Here is a 21,662-nt window from a genome sequence, read left to right on the forward strand (position 1 = left end):
AGATGATGTTAAACTCCGTGTGGGGTAAATTTGGTCAGCGTACCAACAAGACACAAGTCTGGGAATTTGACGACCCCAAAAAATTTTCCACCTTCTGTATCAGTGACACCCTCCAAATCAAGTACGTTGGTATACAATCAGACGATCGCGTTGAAGTACAATACACTTTACAAGAGGAAAACGAATCCATCTCGCCCAACCTGAACATGTTCGTGGCCTGTTTCACGACCTGTTGGGCTCGTCTTAAACTCTATGACGCTCTCGACATCTTACAAAAGCAAGTACTGTAGAAAGACACGGACTCAGTTGTGTTCCTTTCCGCCTAGGGAATGCCCAAGCCACCACTGGGAGATTATCTGGGGGACTTTAAGGACGAATTGCTGCCAGACGACTATATAGTGGAATTTGTCCCCGGAGGTCCAAAAAACTACAGGTACAAGACCCACAAATTTGAAGAGGACTGTAAAGTCCAAGGCATCATAGGTCAGGTTGTTATGGTGATGATGATGATGACGTCATAGGGTCGAAAAATCAACACTCCTAACTAGAACTGATGACGTCATAGGTCAGGTTGTTATGGTGATAGTGATGACGTCATAGGATAAAAAATCAATTCTCCTAGCTAGAACTGATGACGTCATCATTTACGTAATAGGTCAGGTTGGGAGAATTCGAAAAAATCAGCCCTGAGTGAGTGGATACCACTACTATCTAGCTAGCATACCCTGCCCACTTTAGAATCTGCAACATGAGTTCATTTCTGTGGTTATGCATATTGGAATCTCTCCACTTGATATTGTCGACAGTTTTTGGCCCATCTTGGATGGAGTCTCTGGCAGCCATGATGACCCCAATCCCACAACTTCCAACACCAACCATCTTATCATCAACCGGCAACTGAGAAGACATTCCAAAACACAGAAAACCTTGCATTGAGAGCCAAAACTTTGTTTGTAGGGATGGGTTATCCGGGTATAATTCAAGATGGAGATTCAAAGCATCTTTGACAAGCAGGAGGGCTACTGGTGGCACAACAGACCTAGGCCATCATCAAAATGCACCTGCTTATCAGCAAAGTTGACATAGATCAGGCCCCAATGGTTTACCATGAAGACTGGCACTAGTATTTGGCAAACATTATCAAATAAAGTTATTTGAGAAGCTCTTTCTTTTAACTTCCCAAGTTTGAAACCTTTATCTTGGACCTGCATCCACTGGAAAAATTCAGTGGGTAAATACAATTTGTTCTCATGTCCATGTGAATAGCTCTCTTCGATGTATTTGCTGATGGAGACATCAATAACAAAGCTGTCAATATACCTTTCTTCTGCAAGATCAGAGAAGGAAAGGACATCAATAGCTTTATAGTCACATGCCAGAATGGGGTTTGCTGTTGGTTTGTTCCATATAACTCTCTGAATAAGTTTTAGCTCATCTTGAGTGCAACTTAGTTCAGCAAGCCATTTAGATTCTGCAGTTACCTTGGGTTTTGTTTCAGAAATAGCACAAAACTTCTTCAGAATTCTCAAACCTTGTTCAGAGAACTGTCCTAGCCCTGAAATGACAACACCAAGTGGATTGTTCTGTTTTTGCCTTGCATCAGTCAGGAGAGTCTCAGCTCTTTCAAGGACAGCTTGGCATGGACGTTCAACTACACATATAGCCACTAGCAGAGCATACTGGGGAAATCAAAGTGGCTAGGGCAGCTATTTCAGCTCTGGTGGATGCTGAGGATATGGCAGTTGATAGCTGTTGCTCAATTCTATTGCTGAGACTGTTTGGCTCCTTGTAATCACTGTCACCTCCATCATCAAGAATTACAACATCCTCTTGGGAGATTTCACTTCCATTGGATTCTATGGGAGCTTCATGGGAAATAGGTAAGAATGTAAGTTGTTTGGGACCATACCCCTTAGAAGGTTTACGTGCGCATGCTGCTGTCTGTTGATTTAAATAACCACTCTCCCGCTGGTTGTGATTATAATCTACAAGAGTTGACAAAATAGTTTCATCGATACTTGTCCCCTTGTCTTTATCGTAACCACAGCTCAAGTAGTCATCACCAAATATTTGAGTAAACAAATTTAGGCCTCACGAAACAGCGTATGCACGTGAGCTAAGGAAAATTTCAGACATGCGCAGAATAGGCCCTCTCCTATGTTTACTTCTCTCCTTAACGCTCTTAAAACTTTACCATTTAATATCTTGTTAAAACACGAAGTATCAGGTAGTTTAACACATAAACTGGGAAGACTGCGACAAATTTGAAGATTCTACTGTTTTATTTTTTCTTTTCATCGACTAAGTGGTAGAAAATTTGAATTTTTCGTACTGTTTTGTTGTTCATTGCGTGTGGTGTTTATTATTTGGAATTTCGAAATGGACAAGTTTAGGAGTGGGCATCGTTTTTTCAAGGCAAACTGAGTTTTGGAGTCCATCGTTGTTTGTTTGAAAGTTATTCACATTTTTTTGACATGCGCTCAAGATACCATGGAAGAGTGAAATATATCGACTGATGTAATGTACTCAGAGCATCTCAAAAGTACAGCAAGCGCACAATGCACGAGGTAAGAACATAAAGTAAGTTATCTTGACCCCTATCTTGGGGTGTGTTGGTGACAAAGGGTCAATTAGCCTACTTTCAATATCGCCCACTTGAGATCGAAAGTTAACTCCAGTTTAATCGTCAACGGGAACCAAGAACAATTTATCAATCACTTCTCGAGTACTCGTTGGTACTTACTACGGATTATGGAGATGATGTTTGAGTGGTATCGATTGTCAAATTAATGCTCATTTCTTTTTGTCACTTTGAATGTAGAGGATTTACTAATACACTGATTCTTTTTCGACCATACTGCATATTCAATAATTAGTATAGGTCCAGGTAAAGTTTGGTTGTTGAACTGGTCATTACAAGTTGCCTGTCAGGCAATTTGTAATGACCAGTTCAGGTATATGTGAGAAAAATTCCATTGATGTAGATATATTTAATAGTAGAAGAAAAACGTTTAAATGGGAGAGAGGACTAATTACGGGTCACAATGGTATTACTTATCTTTTACACAGAATAAGGAAAGACAGGATAATAAACTTGGCACATTTTTAACAGATCCAGTGTTCCACTCTAATTTATTACTGTTAATCATTGTACACTAACTATGTGCAACATACCATTGGCTGCATCACTTTGATTTGCCCTTCCTGTGCAAAATATTATGCCTATTGAGCAAGAACACTTATACATGTCATGTTCTTATCACATTAAAAGTTACATACTGATAGTGATATGTTAAGTTATACATGTGCAACAGTATAATGATATAATCTACATGTAGTTAAATACTACATTTATTATGTTCTTAAACTGCTGAAATTTAGTGACAGCAATTCAGTGTTTGTTCAATATTCTACAAAGCTACAGTCATACATATCAATTTAAAATCAGATACATTACAGCTTCGTATACCTACTGTTCATTTTGAATGTAATATTCAATTCATCTAATTCAAGATCCAATACAACATGATTGTACATGCATGTCTCAACTTTGGCACCATGCACTTCACTTTTACCCTGTAAAACCAGTTTCAGTATTGTAAACCAAAAAGCTAACATGCTACATGTACATATACTAAGATATTAAGCTATGTTCACTTTACTAACATGGCATATACAACGTGCTTTTACCTGGTTAATTCTAATATGTTGTGTTGAAACTTTAATCAATTATTACATGCGTCTCTGTATGTAGATATGCATACACAGGGCGTGAAATTAATTTTTTTTCTGATAGCCACTTGGCTCCTAAATTCTTCAAAGTGGTAGCCAAGTGGAAAAAAGTTGGTCGCCATTTTCAAAGACAAACAAAACGTTCTTTTAAGCTGTCAGCATTCTAGATAGACCCTCCAAAATTAAGTTTGGGAAAAGATCTTTAACATGCTACAAAGTGGACACTAGGATGGACGATATATAACGTTAAAGCTCACTTAATTCCAAGATGGCGTCTAGTTATCAATCGAGATGCATCTGTTACGTTTTGGAAACAAATTTAACGAGGAAGTTTGCGACGGATTTATCTTTGCAAATCTTTTTTTAATTCACTATATCTCTTGGTAAGGTTATGATGAAACATTCAAGTCGCCAATTTGGCGAGTAATTTCCAGGATTTGGTCGCCAAAGTGAAAAAGTTACGGTAGTCGCATTGGCGCCTGTATTGGGCACAATTTCACGTCCTGATACATGCTGAGATATATTTATTTCATGCAGTGTGGTCGGTGAAATAAATTCTTATATTTACAAATCTAAAACATTTAAAAATTACTGAGCCACCCCTCATGACTACTCTATTCTTCATGTGCAGGCAACAGCGTAACATGTTCAGACATGTGGGATGTGGAAAGATGAGTAGTTGGAGGCTGAAAGACATTTGGAAGATTTTGTAGACACAACTGACATTCTCTTGGTGGATCATAAATTGGTAGCTCCTCCCCATAGTTCCACACCTTTAGTGCCACTAGCTGCATGAGTCTTGGAACTTGTCCATCAGGTGTACAGGTAACTCCCTCAATTACTGTTGGGTTGAATGACCTCTGTCCCTCCAGTGCAGATGTTCCCTTGGCAGAAGCCTTCCATTGAAGTTTAAGTTTGCGACTATCTGCTTTTAGTGACTGAATTGTTACTGGTAAGTTATTGTTTACTTTCTTTTCTACCCAAGCTCTAGGGTAAACATCCTTTGCAGTAAGTGACCCATGTGTGCAGTTTTCTCTAATCTTGTTTAGGTTCTTTCTTGCCTCTTGCAAAGCGTCTGTGGTGAGCATTTGGGTATATTCTTTCATTCTTTCTTTGTGAACTTCACGTGCTGCTTCTGTGGTCCTGGTGTTGGTTTTTCCACTATGCAGAATATTTTCAACAAATGTGATTGAGACCTGTTTTGATAACTCTGACATGTTATCATTAAGATACGGTTGAGAAAGGTTGAACTGTCTTTCAGCAAGAACATTGTTAACTGGAAGACTGAAAATGTGCTTGGCATAGAACTAAAACAGGTTTGGAGTGGCTTCTTTACTTATGAGTGAGCTATGTGGTGATGAAGCAATTTCTTTGATCTCACTGAGCAATTGTGGTTCCATCAATTTCCAAAGAGTGGCCCATTTAAATCAATCCAACTCTATCCTTATACACCAATGTTAGAATGTTCTGTCCATGTACATGAAAGAGATTGTTCACTGACTTTTCTTGTTGATTTTCAGATCTGACTGGAACTTCAAGAAGCTTTAAAACTGAATGCTAGAAAGGACTTTGGTATCTCTGATCAGCTCCCATTCCAAACAACTTGGGAAAAGTTAACCACTCTGCTCCATGATCTTTGATTACTTTAATTGCTTCATGTAACATTGGCCTCTGCACTTGTTTGTGAAAATGGTTGATAGCTGCTGGGTCCTTTAATGACATCTTCACCTGTTGTGATGTTAAAGGAAAATATTCTGCAGGAGACATCAACATTTTACTTAAAGTTTCATGGTGCTTCAGAACAGTTGCTGGCCATAACCTTGCTAGGTAACCACTGGAGAATCCAAGTTCTGCATCACTAGCTTGGGATGTATTCAGAGATGGGATGATAAACTTATCAAGGAATTCAAACAAAAACTTGATTTCAACTTGAATCATAGGACTGGAGCTCAGCTTAATGACATCTTGCCAAATAGTCTGGTGGCTATCTGATTTTGGCAATCTTTCAAGGAGACACTCAGTGAGCTGTAAACAAGCTTTTCTATACTTAAGATACCACTGGAGAGTTTCATGATAATATGTCCACCTTGTTTCTATGAATGTCTGGGGAAGGGGTGGCTTTTTACTTAGAATACCAAGAGAAACATACATAACTTTGTATTGGCTTGGACGCTCATGATGGAGCCAAGATATTTTATAGAGTAATTGTAAAACATGGGGGTTGCTCATGTCACCCTTGGCCCCAAACCCAGCCTGCACATTCTTCTCAGCATAATGTTTAGTACATGTGGGTAGCATCCTACAAAAAAATCTCTTTTCCAAAAATTCTGGCATTGTTAGCTAAAAGACCGTTTACTTTTCCCTTTTGGGTAGAGGCATTGTCCCCAACCAACCCTGAAACATTGGTAATATCATATTCATTTTTTACAACGTGGTAATCTACATCATACTGGTGTTTTCCAGACCCGCTTGCTGTTAGGCTGTTTGCAAGGACATAAGCTCGTGGCTAGCTCTCTAAGGGACACCAGGTGTGAACACCTACTACGTGCCTCTCCTCTCCTCCTTTGTGGGAGTCATCACTTCAGAGATGAAAATCATACTTGGAATTTGAAAAGCGCTTGCGTAAAATTAGTTTGTCGGCTTCGCCTAAGAGAACATTCCAGTCAGAAAGTGTAGTTGGGGAGACAATGAAGTTTGTTGGGGGGCTACAATTAAACAAAATATTGAAAATCAGATGTAATGCTACAGGTGTCTTTTGATATGATAATAAAGATGCATGTAGCATGTATCTGACACAAGCCATAAACATCAAGGTCCTTTGGTTGTGTCCATTGTGACCATGAGCAAATGTCTCCACAAGGGAATACCCTTTTTTGGTAATTTCACTGTTGCCCTGTAATTTCTGTTTTAGCTTTGAGGAAGCAGATCTTGTCCTCTTTAGCTTGTGTCTGACTTGTTTTTCCTTTTTTTCAGTAGACGTCAGATTTTTTTGACACTTTTTAAGTTGAGTTTGAAGCCTCAACACGTCCTTTTTCAATTGGATGTTCCTTCCTTTTACAAATACTGAAATTATGAAAAGGTGACACAAAAATTAGTTAAATGTAACTGATTTCACATGATAGAGTATTGAAACAGAATACAAAGTAAAAATGTCCTGCCAGAAATCTTATCGACCAGGTATATTTAGAATGTGTAGTTTAAATTTGGCAAAAACATTGTTATCGCAATTGCACGGTTGATTAATTGAAACTATTGTGTTTCCATGGTGGTCCGTACGCAGATAATTTTGTTCATGTTGATAAAAACTTCTAACACAAGCCTCAAAACTTCACTCGTAAAACTCTCGATACTGTGTGACACTCAAAGATACGCGTCCTTATGATCTGCTGACCGAAAAAATTAACTTGCCTGTACATTTCTTTTCTTAGGTACAAACCTTTAGAGGGAATCCAGTCCGCAGATTAATTTTCGCTTTTGAGTGCGCGTACTACCTCCCTTGCGTTAATCGCCGCTCCAAATACGCTTAATCCCAAAATGGCGGCCACCGCGGATGGTCTGGGCCGAGTTGACACGAAAGCGAGGCATCGAGGGCCAACGCCGAAGACAACAGAAGATGGCATCTCTTGCAAACACTCTTGTGTACGGTCCTCCGTTTTTAACTGAAGACGATATTCCGGGAAGTTCATTAAACGGAAGAGATCCGAATCGTTTAAAAAATTCTGAGCTAAAGTTTTGGTTGAAATGTCGCGGGGATAGCTGTAAAGGATTATCGACCAAAGCGCAACTTTGCAAGTGGTAAGATATGTGTTTATGTTGACTTCAAATCATTGCTGTGGTTGCTATGGCTTTGAATCTTACTGGATTCATTCCTTTACAGAGTCAACGACTACCTCCAAGCAAATGTTGCTCATCTCCTTGTGGATCCGGATGAAAACTTTATCTACACAAGGCGTAAACAGAATCGTAACAGAGTCTGTACTGAGGACCAAAGAGCCGAATCTGCCGATTCCGACTTGTCGACTCCGCCGGACCTGGACAACACAAAGAACATCGCTTTTCCTGCGAACGGATGGGGTACATCCCTTGCCAAAGGCCCGATGTTTACTCGTGCAGAATTAGAGAAACATATAAGTGATTCTGGAAAAAAGCATTGACATGGTGAGCATCATTCGCTGCCCACAGGATTACAAAAAGCCAAGCAGTTTCTGGCTGATGAGTATTTGCATGAAATACAAACGCACTCTGATCAGAGGTATTTTTACTTCCGTGCTAAGTGTTTTCATAGTTTCAAGGTCAATGAAGCACCGCACAACTTAAAACTAGCACTCTGTATGGTGACAGGAAATGTGGAGTATGCCTACTGTGGGCCAAGTTGTGCTGCAGGTAAATCTGGTTTTTGCAATCACATTCTGGCTTTAATGATAAAAGTTTGCAAATACACTATTTATAATTGCAAAGATGTGCGAGATTTGAAGGATGAGGAGAATGAAAATCCAACCAGTGCATGCACATCAGCTTTGCAAAATTGGCACAAATCAAGACTAGAAGGTATCCGCTCCCAGCCTGTCATGGATGTGGTTGTTTCAAATCCTGCAAATAATGCTGAACGTGTCAAAAAAACAGGAGTAACTTGTCTTCTGACAGAAGCAAGAAAGGGAGAAAGTGATCAGAAGAGGAAGCTTGAACAATTACTACATTCTCTTGAGCAGCACAGCTCAACGCTTGGCATAACTCAAGTGGTTGATCCCTCGAGTATTGATACATCACCTGTTGTTGACACTCGTTTTGGTCAATGCCCAGTTGGGTCATTTGGATCGTATCAGCTTTCCTTTACTGAATCGAACTTCACATTTGTAACCTTGTTTGATGGATTTGACTGTACAGAACACTGCACAGCAAATGAATTCCCGGCCTACCCTTCGTTCCCATTGGATGATTTCTGCGGATCATTTCAGACCCCTGACAACCTCACTGTTAAAGAAATGGAACTGCTGAAGAGCTTGACTGTTGGTGTTATAGAGGCAAACAAAATGGAAGAGAAAACCAGAGAGCAAGCAAGTTGTGAGGAATGGATGCGAGAAAGAAAATTGAGATTCACTGCCTCTAATTTTGGAAAAATTTCTCGAAAACAGAGGAACCACACCAAATTTGTGGAAGATCTTTTAGCACAGGAGACATTTTCTTCAGCTGCTGTAGAACATGGCAAAAAGTATGAGCCGGTGGCACTGAAAGAATATGAGAAACATATGAGGAAAATGGGAAAACCTGTAAAAGTGTTAAAGAGTGGACTGTTTGTTTCTCCGAAGGTTCCAATTTTAGGATGTTCCCCAGATGCCAAAATCATTGACTTGAGCTGCAAAGACAGGTTTGGGCTTGGTGAGGTAAAATGCCCATCGTCGAAATTCCATGTGACTCCCCTCGAGGCTTGTGATGACCCTGGCTTCTTTATTGAAAACAAAAATGGGAAGCCATCTTTAAAAAGAAGCCATGTTTACTACGATCAGGTGCAAGGACTTATGGGCCTATCAGGGGTACCATGGTGTGACTTTATTGTTTACACTAGTAAAGGACTAAGTGTGGAGAAGATCAAGTTTGATCAGGACCACTGGAACAACTTATGTGGAAAACTATGTGACTATTATTTCAAGCACTTTCTTCCAGTTGCTGCTCTGTAAAACATAGCCAAAAAATACAAAGCAGTATGTTACAAATTTTATTGTCTAATGAATACTCATGATCTATTCATATGAAGTTAGTCATGATCATAAATGTGTAAAGAAATCAAGACTACATTTGACTCAGATAATTGACGAACCCTCTCTAACTTACCGCTAACTCGAAGTAATTTACATTTTCCTTCAGGTCATTTTCTATATGATTTTTACCCTCGATAACTCAAATCATTGCTATTTCCCTGAGGGTTCAAGTAATCGGGAGCCAACTGTAGTTTTTTTTCTTTTTCTTTTTTTTTTTATAGAAACCAAATACCCTGACAAAGACAACTGGCCTTTTATCATAATTTATTGTAATAATAAAAAATACTGGCAAATATTTCAGTGTCAGTTGAGACTATTGAATAGAAAAATATTTGCAAAATTACTATATATTGGATTGCAATTTTGTAATCATAGCGCAAGTCTCTACGGTGTCTACATCACATGGCAATGCACAATTTCAACAAACATCGTGCTGTTAATTAGCCCAAAAAGTTATTTCACAACTTACTTCTTGAAAATTTTACATACAAAATAAAAACTAAAAGGATAAGAATTGAATTAAAAAAATCATTTGCCAAGAGGTTTCAACACCAGGGCCTTTTTCAGTTTTCCCTCAAACATAAATATTTTGCTATCAAAACAAGTTATGCACTTATGATACTGTTCTGAAAATTGCATAGCATGGCACATACCGCCCACATTTGGTTTACAACCCCAAACAGGGTGAACGGTACTACACTATCCCATATATGAAAATTTTTAATTTTATTTATTGCCCTTTCAACATGAATCCGAACAGAAACGATCGACTGTGTCTCAACAACTTCTGCTGCGCTCATTTGACCCTTGCTTCCCAAAAAAGGTGGAATATTTAGGGACACTCCAAGGGGTAGAAGGTCCTGAATAGTAAAGCCTTTATCGGCCATGACAGAATCTCCCCTATTAAAAGGCAGATTCAGAAATCCTGATCTTGTAACAATTTCCCTGTCAGAAATATGACCAGTGTATAGCTGGCTGATGAAGGTAATAGCACCTCCTGGTGAGATGCCAATCAAACCTTTAAGAGTTGTGTGGTTTTTGTAAGAACTAAAAAGTTCACTGTTAAGGCGTAGACTCTTGGGCATCTGGCATCGTACCTCAGTACAGTCAATAACGACCCTAGTTGAGGGGTATTTGTCTTTAAAGTCAGCAGGCATGCACAAATCCACTTTTGCTCTTGATGGCCACACTGGAATTACACTGAATTTTAAGAACATAAAATTTATCCATGAAATTATTATTCTGCTTACTGTTGTCTGTGAGACTCCATACAAGTGGCTTAAATGCTCCTCCTTAAACCCCTGCCTTAGTCTGCAAAGGGTCAAAAAGAATTCTCCCTTTGGGCTCAATTGGCGTGGCCTACCCTGCTTGGGAATATCTTCCTCATTCCTCTGACAGGGTGGGGAGGGGATATCACATGGTGAATCCGAGTGCCAGTAATTTATATTTTCCCCTTTCTTACCAGGATCTAAAAACGCGAAAACACTTTCTTAGACATTTTTGTTTGGGAACCCCATATAAAAAGCGACATCCTTCTCCGAGGGCAAAAATTTCTCAATGCAGAACACTCTTGACTGCAAGGAATTGTTCCGGCGTTTAAGTTCCTCTACTTCCGACTGGAAATTGTTATTTGAAATAGTGATTTTACGGATTTCCCCGACAAGCCGTTCATTTTCAAGTTTAAGTTCGCAAATAAGAGCTTCCAGATCCTCAGCTGGTTCTTCTACTGTGGTGCTTGCCGAATCTGCTAGTGTTGACGGGGAGGAAGCGCGAGATTCTTGAAATGTCACTAGATCGCACGAGGAACAGTTGTCGACTCGTGCTGGCGCAATTGTCGTCTCCTGTGATTTTGTCGCGGTTTTTTTCAAAATCAGAGTTCTTTTCCTCGGTGATTTTCGCTTGATCGGCGAACCCTGCTTCCAAGGAAACAAAGATGGGACTGCCATGGATTTCAAACTCTTTTTACGGCCTGTGAGTGACGGTAGATAATCTGACGATTTGAAATGTCGCGAGCAAACTCTCATGTGTTCTGTCACCTTGAAATCTTTACCCTCATCTCTTCGAATGGCAATGATCCACTTCATAAATAAATCTCTATTTTCAGGAAACTTGTGGTAAGAGATCTTAATACCATCTTCTTCGTAAACTTTCTTAGTGCAGCCAGGGACACAGCAATTTTGCGGCATGATGCGCTTTTTCTTTGCCATTAATTTACATACGTAAACACGAGACTTGGCCCTCGATGCCTCGTTTTCATGCTATTCGATCCAGACTCTCATCGGCCGCCGCCATTTTGGAATTAGGAGTATAGTTAAGCAAGAAAAAGCCTGAAAATACTGACCATGCAGCCATATCTACTACTTTGTCTTTATTTTCGAGTTTTTTTTTTTGGCTTCTGTTCGGTGGGAGTATTATCGGTTTATGATTAAAATCCTCTTAAAGTAGTGTCATTAGCGATCGCGTAAGTTAAAACCGCCGAAAATTCAGAATGGGAATGAAAATCATTCACCGTAGTTCGTGGTTCACGCAATCTGCAGTATTATTCTTAGACATTTGCGAGTCTGCATTTCCATTCCCTCCTGAAATAATATCACTTACCTATACTGCGTCGTAAGGTTTTGACTGTTCCTTTTAGATTGGCGTTTTCAGACAACAACAACAACAACAACAACAACAGCATTTATTTAAACACGATAAAAAATTCAGCAAAAGCTGATGTGGTCGTGTACGGACAATAAAACTAAATTCCTAACTAAATCCAATAAAACTAAATTCCTAACTAATTATAAGAAGACTAATGTAAGATTTCTACATATTTTCAACAATAAAAATTCTACATAGTACATCATTATAACATACGTGGCTTAAAAATACACTTGAGTGACTTTTTAAAAGCGTCAACGTCTTGAATTGATCTCATTTGATTTTCCAGAGCCTTCCACCGAGTGATTGACTTGTATGAGCATGATTTCTTGACCATATCGGTCTTAGGTCTAGGTAACTTAAATGTCATTTTCCTCCTGAAGTCGTAGCTACTTACATACTTTTCAAAGTGACGGCTCATAGGACGTGGCAAAAGATTATAATAAGCCTGATGCGCTAAGATTAGTAATCGTTTCTCATACATAATCTCTAAGGTATTCCATTTTACTGTGGCAAGAACCTCCTTGCTTGGAGTACACCAATCCAAGTTAAATATTATTTTCGCCACTCTAACATGTATAGATTCTAAGCTTGAGAAAAATACTCGACCACAAGAGCCCCAAACTAACATACCATATGTCACAGACGGCAGAATAACCTTAAAATAGAAATCAATTCTTGCCTGTATAGGAAGGAAATACAAGGATTTAAGTAAATTCAACTTCTGCGTATATGACTTAGCTAATTCCGATACATGATGATCCCATTTAAGAGCATTATCTATCTGAACACCGATTTTTTCTTCACTTAAAAAGTTGCAAACTTGCACCGCAACACTTTTTTTTCAAATTTTTCAAAATAATCTTCATGTTTTCTCTGCTTCTTTTTGGCTGGTGGCTGATTTTTAGTAGAAAACTGGCTGCCGTGAGGTCTTTTACGAGCCATCAGGAGTTCTCGTCAGCGAGTCGGCCGGCAATTAATTAACACAAATCTGCAACTTTGATGTAAACAACCCTCGGCATGAGCCAGCGTTCCTTTTATCAGGCAGTGTTTCAAAGTAATGTAATCTACGCATGTCTGAGATTTCAAGGGGTTACGGTTTCCATGGGTGGGGTATCTTTCCGTGAGGCCTAAAATTGTCTACTATCAAAATCCAATCCTGATGCTCCTGAGACCAGTTTTTTGAATTGATTGCCTTCCACCTGCACCTACGAAAGGAGAACTTTTTCTTTCCTAGAGTAAAAGCAATGAATGAGTATGAGAAAAATAATATTTTAAGCATCTCCAGAAACTCCATCTATCTCCACATTATACTCACCAAGCACAATGCAGTTCTTGGCTTCACGAAAGGTGTATCTCAAAGACAACAACATGGTTGAAAACCAATGGGTCAGAATTTGATCCACTGAATGATAAAAAAAAACAAACATTTTCAGTACACCAAAATTTTATGGACTGTCATTTAAATGTAGCGAGTCATAGCGAGTGAAAGGACCCACCAGACTTATAAAAAATTGTTAATCATTATGATAATAATTTTTATCAGTTTCAGGCTTCAATAAAGTTTTATCTTTATACTGATTCATGTCAGTTATTGTCAATATGTAAGATGACACTGCACCATGAGGAATGAATGAGGTTGACTTGCCTTGTTTGACTTCACTTTCATGACTGGCCTGGGCCAGATGAGTCATGACTAGTGGCCTTTGAGTACAAACTGAGATGTAGTTTGTGGGATGCCTCAAAACCTTGCCCAGAATACTTGTAAAAGGAACGGAAATAGCACAGCAGCATTGCACTGTGGTCAATAACAAGGTGGCCATAGTCTCCTGTGCCAAGATGCATGCCAGATAGATAGATAGATAGATAGATAGATAGATAGATAGTTTATTTAAATATACCTAGCAGCTTTGCGGCTGAATTGCGTATATTACAATAATGTAATTAAATAAATATATTGTATAACGTATATAAGAATATTCAAAATTATAAACAATTAAAAAATCTATGAGCTAAAACCTATCTATATTTAAAAGCTATATTTACATTATCTACATAGGTTTCTAGTAAACGGTCGTTAATTAACTGTTGTTGATATATTTAATGGTGGAGGCCATCATGAAGGTGTTTTTAAAACGGTTTGTCCTCCACCGGGGGATTTCGAAACGCCTGTTACGTCTTAAATTGTGCTTTGGATGGTTGGCACTAGGCAACAATTCATGAAGCCTGCGATTGTCGTTTTCGATAATGTTGCTAAAGAGATTGCGGCAGCTGTCTTCGATATAAGCCATGATCGGTGGAATGCCGGCAGCCTCTAAAATCTCGTGATAGTCGAAAAAGAACAACAGCTGCCAACAGCTTTTTCAAAAGGAAGCCCCACCCCTTACACTAAAATATAAAATTGTTGTGAAAAGATAAAAAGTTTTACATAACTTCCAAACTCTGTTAATTCTGTTTTCATTATTTCTTTTCATTTAATCTCTACTACATATTGTTCGAAATGAAGAATAGAAAGAGAAAATTGCTATCTACTTGGCAGTGTTATTCATACAGTATGCTAAGTCTGACATTTTTACACCCATGACTGATAAAAACCCTGAATCACAAAACAGCTTACCTTTACATCGTGTGCATCTATCAGCTCTTCTTCATCTTCAGCTTCAATACTGTATCACGAATTGTCAAAGCAATGTCTCTCCAGTCAGTGCACACCTTTTTCAAAGAGTATTGGAAAAGATCTAATCCTAACATTCTTCTCAGTCAGGAGTATTATGAGAAAGACAGGTCAATCAAAACTATGACATTATGAATTTGAAAAGCAACATTTTACATTATCTAATATCTTACTAGAGCTTGCATTTCTGTTCTCTGACTGTCACCAAAGAACTTTTCTATTAGCCTAATTGTTCAGAAAGAAGTACTTTAAAAACTACATGCTGGCATTAATTTCTACTGTCTTTAAACCTTATTCTTAGCGCGCAAATTATGTTCAGGTAAAGAAAAGACCAGTTTGAAGCATACAAATTATGTTAAAACTTGTTTTTTACATTGATGTACCACCCCAAGTAATCTGGTTATATCTGCAAGAAACTTGTTAAAAAATGAAACAATGATACACAAGGAAAAATAGTGATGCATTACTTTAATGGAGAATGTGACTTGAATTTCAGCTTCATAGGTTGCAAAGTGATGCTGCTGCTGAGGGTAACTATCTGTTTTGGCTTTCCTCTTTCTCTTCTTAGGCTCACTTGGAATAGCTGCCAGTTTTTCAGACAAACTGCTTAACTCTAGGAACTTTGCCTCATTTCCCATTCTTCTCTCCTACTGCTTAGAAACTTTTTAAATTCTGAAATAAATGTGTTAATGTATAATTAAAAAGTTTTGTTTCTGTTAAATTTATCCTCTTGTAATGTTATGCTTCCAATACCAATCCCACTTAAAATTGTCTCATATTTTACTCCATCTGGCATTGTAGCTCTTTGTATAGCAGTACAATTTTTGCTTTTATTGATTGTTTTTACATATTTATTAATTAAGGGCCACAGGTTAGACAGTTTTAAATTCCACAGAGTTAAAACAATTTACCATCATGAAATTAAGTCTACTATTATCAAGCATAATGAGTATATTATTATCATGCATGATTATTTTAAACTTACCGCAATTTTTTTTTTGTATGCTGGCCTTTCCTTGTTCAAAACCATATTCACGAGGCATCTCTCCTGATTCCAATATATCAGTTATGTACTACAAAAAAGACAAAAAAGAGACACTACGTTTCCTTGACTAAAAACTAATTTTATTGGCTAAAATCACTGAAATTATAGTGGTTAGGCTGTGCAATGTCCACCTACCATTTTTTTTTTCTTTAAAAAATATAATATAACCCACGGTGAGTTCTCTTCCTGAACCTGGGCACTCTTTGTAATAATTAATTACTTTACTCATTGGCAGTTATCTCTCCACAATTGTGTCAAAATTCTTCAGAACCTCTCTTTCAATAGACCCTTGGAAAATACCATGAAATTCAGTTAACTTAATTGGTTAATACAGTCAAAACATTTAATAAAACAAATCGTACCTTCAAATCCAATAAAAATGTTAAACAAAGTTGACCATGATATGAGCTCTATTTATTTAAGGTGAATTCTCATTGTTTCATGTTTAGAGGACTATATTGTCTTATAGACACGTATAGAAATGATGTCTGTGAAAAATGAGTTTTTGGAGCTTTCACTCATCATCCTTGAATGGATAAAATTATCAATTAAATTGTCTCAAGCAACATGCTTCCATAAATCTAGCTTGAAACCTCTTAACTTCTTAACGTCCTGTTCATGTTTCAGACATAATTAAATTGATACCAAGTAATTCATGTACATTACAACGGTATGTTTTTCAAATTTTTGGCAGATGTAAGTGTTGAAACCAAGACTAAATGAAGAAAAATGCTTCTCAGAAAATGACAAAAAGTCATTATAGGTTAAGAACAAAATTGGTAACTGAGTACAAATGTGTTATTTCAGTTAGCTAACCCGAAAAAGATGCTACTTTGATGTTTTTCCTCTCCACTGCTGTTTGCTGTCCAGGTTTTGGTTTCACTGTTACCCTCAGAAAGCCTTTAAAGTTTTCAGGCCCATGGTGGGACAAGACTTCATTGAGTGAATCTAATGAGCCAACACGATGAGCAAAGAGACCCAATGAGCCCAATAGTTGTTCACAATTACTCATCTCACAGTGCAAAGAGCAAAGATTTATACTGCTGAGGTCTTCTTCAAGCAAAAATATGAGATCATCTCGTAGACCTGTAGACCTAATAGGAATGTTTCAAAAACAAAAATATATAAAACAAAATAAGATGTAACCACTTGTTTGTGACCCTGAAGATTGAGCACCAAGCCAAACTCTTAAAAGTGTTTTACTTACCTGCAATCGACAATCGAGACAGGTCTCATCAGGGTCAACACCATGGCATGTGCATCCCTATAAATCAAAATGTTTCAATTGATGCATGACAATTTGTATTTTGACCATTAAAATCAACCTTCAAGGATAGAGTCTGTTACCAGTGACAAATACAGTCCTTGAACTTCACACAACAACATTTTTAACAAGGAAGTCACTTTGCATTGTTTGATGTAGAGTTTTTTAGGTGCAAAATATAAGATGCTTACATAAGGTTTCCACATGGACCCCCAAAAAATAAAAACTGTGGAAGACGCTCAATATCTGATAACAAATTAGAAAGACATTTCGAGCCACACAACTAGGTAAATGCCATACAGGGAATTGCAATCCAATTTTAAAGTGAGAAACAAAGTAATTCAATTTGCTGTGAGCACTTACCCTCACTGCATCACAGAAGGCACAGAATTCACCATACCCTTTCCCACCAACAAAGTCTAGATCATTGCCCCTTTGCAGTAAAAGCAGTAAGGCTTTGTAATCAAGGGTAACTGCAATTTTTTTTAATCAAGAGAAGTGATAAGAATTAACTGAAAAGCTGACATCCATGTATGAATTGAATAATAATTATAATAATGATCTCACATTAATTGTGTATAGGACGTGTTTGCCTTTGGAACAACTGAGAGGACTTTTGACTGTGATTAAATCTACTTCAGTCAGTACAAAAACTAACATCCACCTCCTTTAAGAAGTGTGAGGGATTTCATTCTGAGTGGTGTGCCATTTTGAACAACATGTTGCAAGTCCCTGGCTATAAGGCTCATGCATATCCACCTACCAGTGAAATTGATGTGGCACTTTTTCCCATCAACAGTAATTCCACCTTTTTTAATATCACACTTCTGGACATTCAAATTGGATATCAGTTGTTTGAGTTGTTCCCTAGAATAATTATAATAAACATAAGCGAGAGAACACAGTAAAAAAATTGCTCTTACAAACTAATGTAAAATCATCAAAAATTTTCTAAGAAATTCTCTTATGAATTTAACCCTTTTATCACTAATGATCAGATTTTTACTGACCAAAAATCATTGTTGACGTCTTATGGCTGCAAGCACCAGTAAGTCTGTTATGATATTTATTGAGAGGTAGTAATATGGGACTAACCACTTAAAAACTTATATTTCAGTAATAACTTACCCACAAGGCAAACAATGCCTTACTTGTTAACTACTTTGTGAAGTATTTACTGGACAAATATTTACCTCCAAGAGGACGTCCATCCAGTTTTATATTAAACTCCACTGTATCAGTATCTGGTGAGAACAGGCGTTGTTCTCATATGGCCCATACTATTACTGACACAAGGTCCACACCATAGGAATGGAAATCTGTAGGCATCTTTTGGATGGACAGCGTTTTGTGAACAACCTTAAAAACTAGCTTTTCAACTGGCCGAATATCATTTTTTGACAAGAGAATAGCAGTGTCACTGGTGCGCTACAAGCAAACAAAATGCTGTTTACATACAAATATTTTAAAATCAGCACAGTTACATAATCAATTTGTAAAAGTCCTTTGTTGTCCAAGCTTGTTAGTTTAAGATGGCAGGATGTTGGCCTTAACTTGTTCTTCATTTGTGCTTGTGGACCAAGATGAAGTTCAGGTCCATAAACTTACATAAAATTGGCCAATACCCTGGCATTTTGACCCAATACTTGACCTGAAGCCTTGAACTGATATTAAACACTGTCTTTTCCATTTTCACTATTGTCAACAGTGATCATTTTATGGGGATCATACAATGATTTGGACTTATGGATGGGAATTACTTTTGGAGCTACAGCAAATTCTTCAAGCAGAAAATCTGTACACCGATTTGACATACCCACTTCTATTGCTTGCCATAGAAGTATAGCTGCACTGCAGTTGTGATTAAGATAACTTATTTCCTGCTAACTACGAAATAAGACTTTGGTGGAAGGTTGAGAGGTGTGGTTATCTGGAATCACCTGGGATCATCTTGGTGGTCTTTCTTATCTTCTTACCATATAAAATTTTAGGTCTTGTGATTTTAGCTACTTGCCCATAAGATTAAAATCAGGATTCAAATTTTTGGGAACCATGAAATTCTTTTGGGGGGGGGAGCCTTTAAACTTTTCATAAAGTTATAAAAAGTTATTATACTCTGAACATAATACCCTGAGGTTATAAGGTCAAACTAACCCCACTTCTTCCAAGCTGAGTGAGATTAAGGAGAGTTTGCCATACAGCATCTGATAATTTTGCTTGCAATTTAAAATAGAGTAAGACCCAATCAGGCACAGACATACTCTTCAACAGCTCTTGATAAGTGGTTGGTAAGAGGAGATCTGTTACTCCTTTCTTCACTCCATGAGCATCCATGACTAAATTGACCACTTCTGATATGGTTTCTGAGACCTTTGCCTTCTCTGCATCAATGCCATTAAATAATAATAATATACAGGCAAGGGTCTCATGATACTTTTCCAACACACCATCTAACTCGGACCTTACTTTCCTGCATTCACTGGCAACTTTTCTCTTCTTTAAAGTGGAACCTAGAGTTGGATTGTTTAATGTTTTTTCAATAACACTACTGTTGGTGGTATTGGTACTGCAGGGGCTGCTGGTGCTGCAGGGGCTACTGGTGCTGAATGGGCTGCTGATACTCCAGGGGCTACTGATGCTGCTTGGGCTGCTGGTGCTGCAGGGGCTACTGGTGCTGTAGGGGCCACTGATGCTATAAGGGCCACTGGTGCTGCATGGGCTGCTGAAACTGCTGATGTCTCTGCTGTCCCTGTAGCACTCGTTATTTAAAGAAGAAGAAGGCATTGTTTCAAGAGCAGCACTGGAAATGTCATCTGTACATAGGGGCAGAAGGAATATTAGATGTTGTTAGTAATTGGATTGATTCAACAACCAAGAGCATAGATATCAGTGGCCTGCATATTCCAAAAATATATATTTATTTAGTGGTGGAGTGAAATATGCATGTATTTGTGGAGTTGTAAAACGGCTTTGCACGTAGCCTCTAGCATCTTCATATTATTGTACTAATTAGCAATGTGACTATTTGTCCCACTTGAGTCCCAACATCTTTGATTCACTGGGCTTCACATTTAGTTGTTGTTTAGCAAATGACTGTTCTTCAGGACTGACGGTCAGGTTTGTATCTTCCTCTAGCTGTTTGACGTTGGAATGCCACTTGTGGAGTTGGAACGTTGCGTCGCTGAATATTTGAACGGCTTTATCTTTGCGCTGCTGGGCCTGGCTTGTATTTTGTCCACCTGTTAGTAAATCATCAACATATAAACTGCGTCGAAGCTCAGCGACTATCTCTGGTTCCCGTTCTTCCCATGCATCCAAGTGGGCTTCTATTACGCCACCGAGCAGAAAGGGTGATGGGGCTAGACCGAACAGCGCACGTGTGAAACGTAGTGTCTCTAGCTTTCCGTGTTCACTTTTCCTCCAATGAAATCTTAATGCATCACGTTCACACTCCCGGATGCGTATTTGTAAGAAGGCCTTCTGGATGTCTGCGGTTACAGCTATGGGGTATGCTCTCTGTCTCACTAGTATGTCCCAAAGCTTGTTTTGCAAGGGAGGGCCAGGATAAAGGCACTCGTTCAGCGACGGTGACTCTGGCGTTGCTCTTGCTGAAGCATCATAAACTATGCGCATTTTGGTTGTTTCAGCCGTTTCTCTAATCACTGCTTTGTGTGGAATGTAAAATTCCTTCCCCACGACTTCTACTGGTGCGACTTCAACTACGTTGTTCTAAAGTTGCATTGAATCTCTTACAACCATAGCACTTGTTCCTTCTTTTCTTTTAACTAGTTCCTTATTGGAAGAGAAAGAAGGAAGACTATTATTCCTACAGCAGTTCCATAAATGTAGCTTGCCTAAAACGATTTAGTAGTTGAACTGAGGGCATTTAGTATCTATGACACCAACTAGAATAGTCCTTAACTTGAGTTTCCTTTGTTCTTTGGCTATGGCGACCCAATACGATTCAATGTCTTCCCATAATGCACGTGAGTAAACACAGTAAAAGAATATATGATCAATTGTTTTTGCACCAATATTGCAAAAGGTGCAAATATCGCTTTGTATTAAACCTATCTTAGCTAAGTGGGAATTTGTGAATAAAACGTAATTCAGTATTTTAAACTGAAAACATTGCACATATGTTTCACGTGCTTCTACAAAATTCCAGTAAATATCTCACTTGATTTTCTTATCGTAACACCAGTGTCTCTTTCTTGGGTAGTTAGTATGCTCTGGTTTGAAAAATAAAGACAAAACATAATATATGCCCAAGATTGGATACTGCCAAAAACCAATGAGAGATTGCAAGGTCAGTGAGTTTTATTGAACACAACATGCAACAATCATAATAAAAAACATCCATAGGGCTCGTAGTGGCGTAACCGTAGCTTGTGATGGTTAAAAGTTCCAGTAGGTCTCCACCATCATTACCATCGTAATAGATTGAGGGATTCCTAGTTTAAGTAATACAAATGCTCAAAGTTTAAGCAGATAAAACGTGTCAGTTTAAGAACTGAACAGTCAAGTAGCGTCAACATATCAGGGGAG

General features: G+C 38.2%; 2 protein-coding genes and 3 pseudogenes across 2 annotated transcripts; 1 reads left to right on the forward strand and 4 right to left on the reverse strand.

Moving 5' to 3' along the window:
- Window positions 1–711: 711 nt before the first annotated feature.
- LOC149050235 (uncharacterized) lies at window positions 712–17,038 on the reverse strand (annotated as a pseudogene).
- Window positions 4,347–6,805, reverse strand: LOC149050236 (uncharacterized; annotated as a pseudogene).
- On the forward strand, window positions 7,617–9,817 carry LOC149050237 (uncharacterized). The gene has a single exon (XM_089196680.1). It carries the CDS (start codon window positions 8,064–8,066, stop codon window positions 9,405–9,407), a length of 1,344 nt encoding a protein of 447 aa, XP_089052806.1. The 5' UTR covers window positions 7,617–8,063; the 3' UTR covers window positions 9,408–9,817.
- LOC113682600 (uncharacterized) lies at window positions 16,924–19,898 on the reverse strand (annotated as a pseudogene).
- Window positions 19,899–20,135: 237 nt separating this feature from the next.
- Window positions 20,136–20,747, reverse strand: LOC149050238 (uncharacterized). Its single transcript, XM_089192300.1, has one exon. The coding sequence runs from the start codon at window positions 20,745–20,747 to the stop codon at window positions 20,136–20,138; it is 612 nt and encodes a 203-aa protein (XP_089048426.1).
- Window positions 20,748–21,662: the final 915 nt, after the last annotated feature.

The sequence above is a fragment of the Pocillopora damicornis genome, chromosome 2 (genome assembly GCF_964200805.1).
Source record: "Pocillopora damicornis chromosome 2, jaPocDami1.2, whole genome shotgun sequence".
Taxonomy (NCBI): Eukaryota; Metazoa; Cnidaria; class Anthozoa; order Scleractinia; family Pocilloporidae; genus Pocillopora; species Pocillopora damicornis.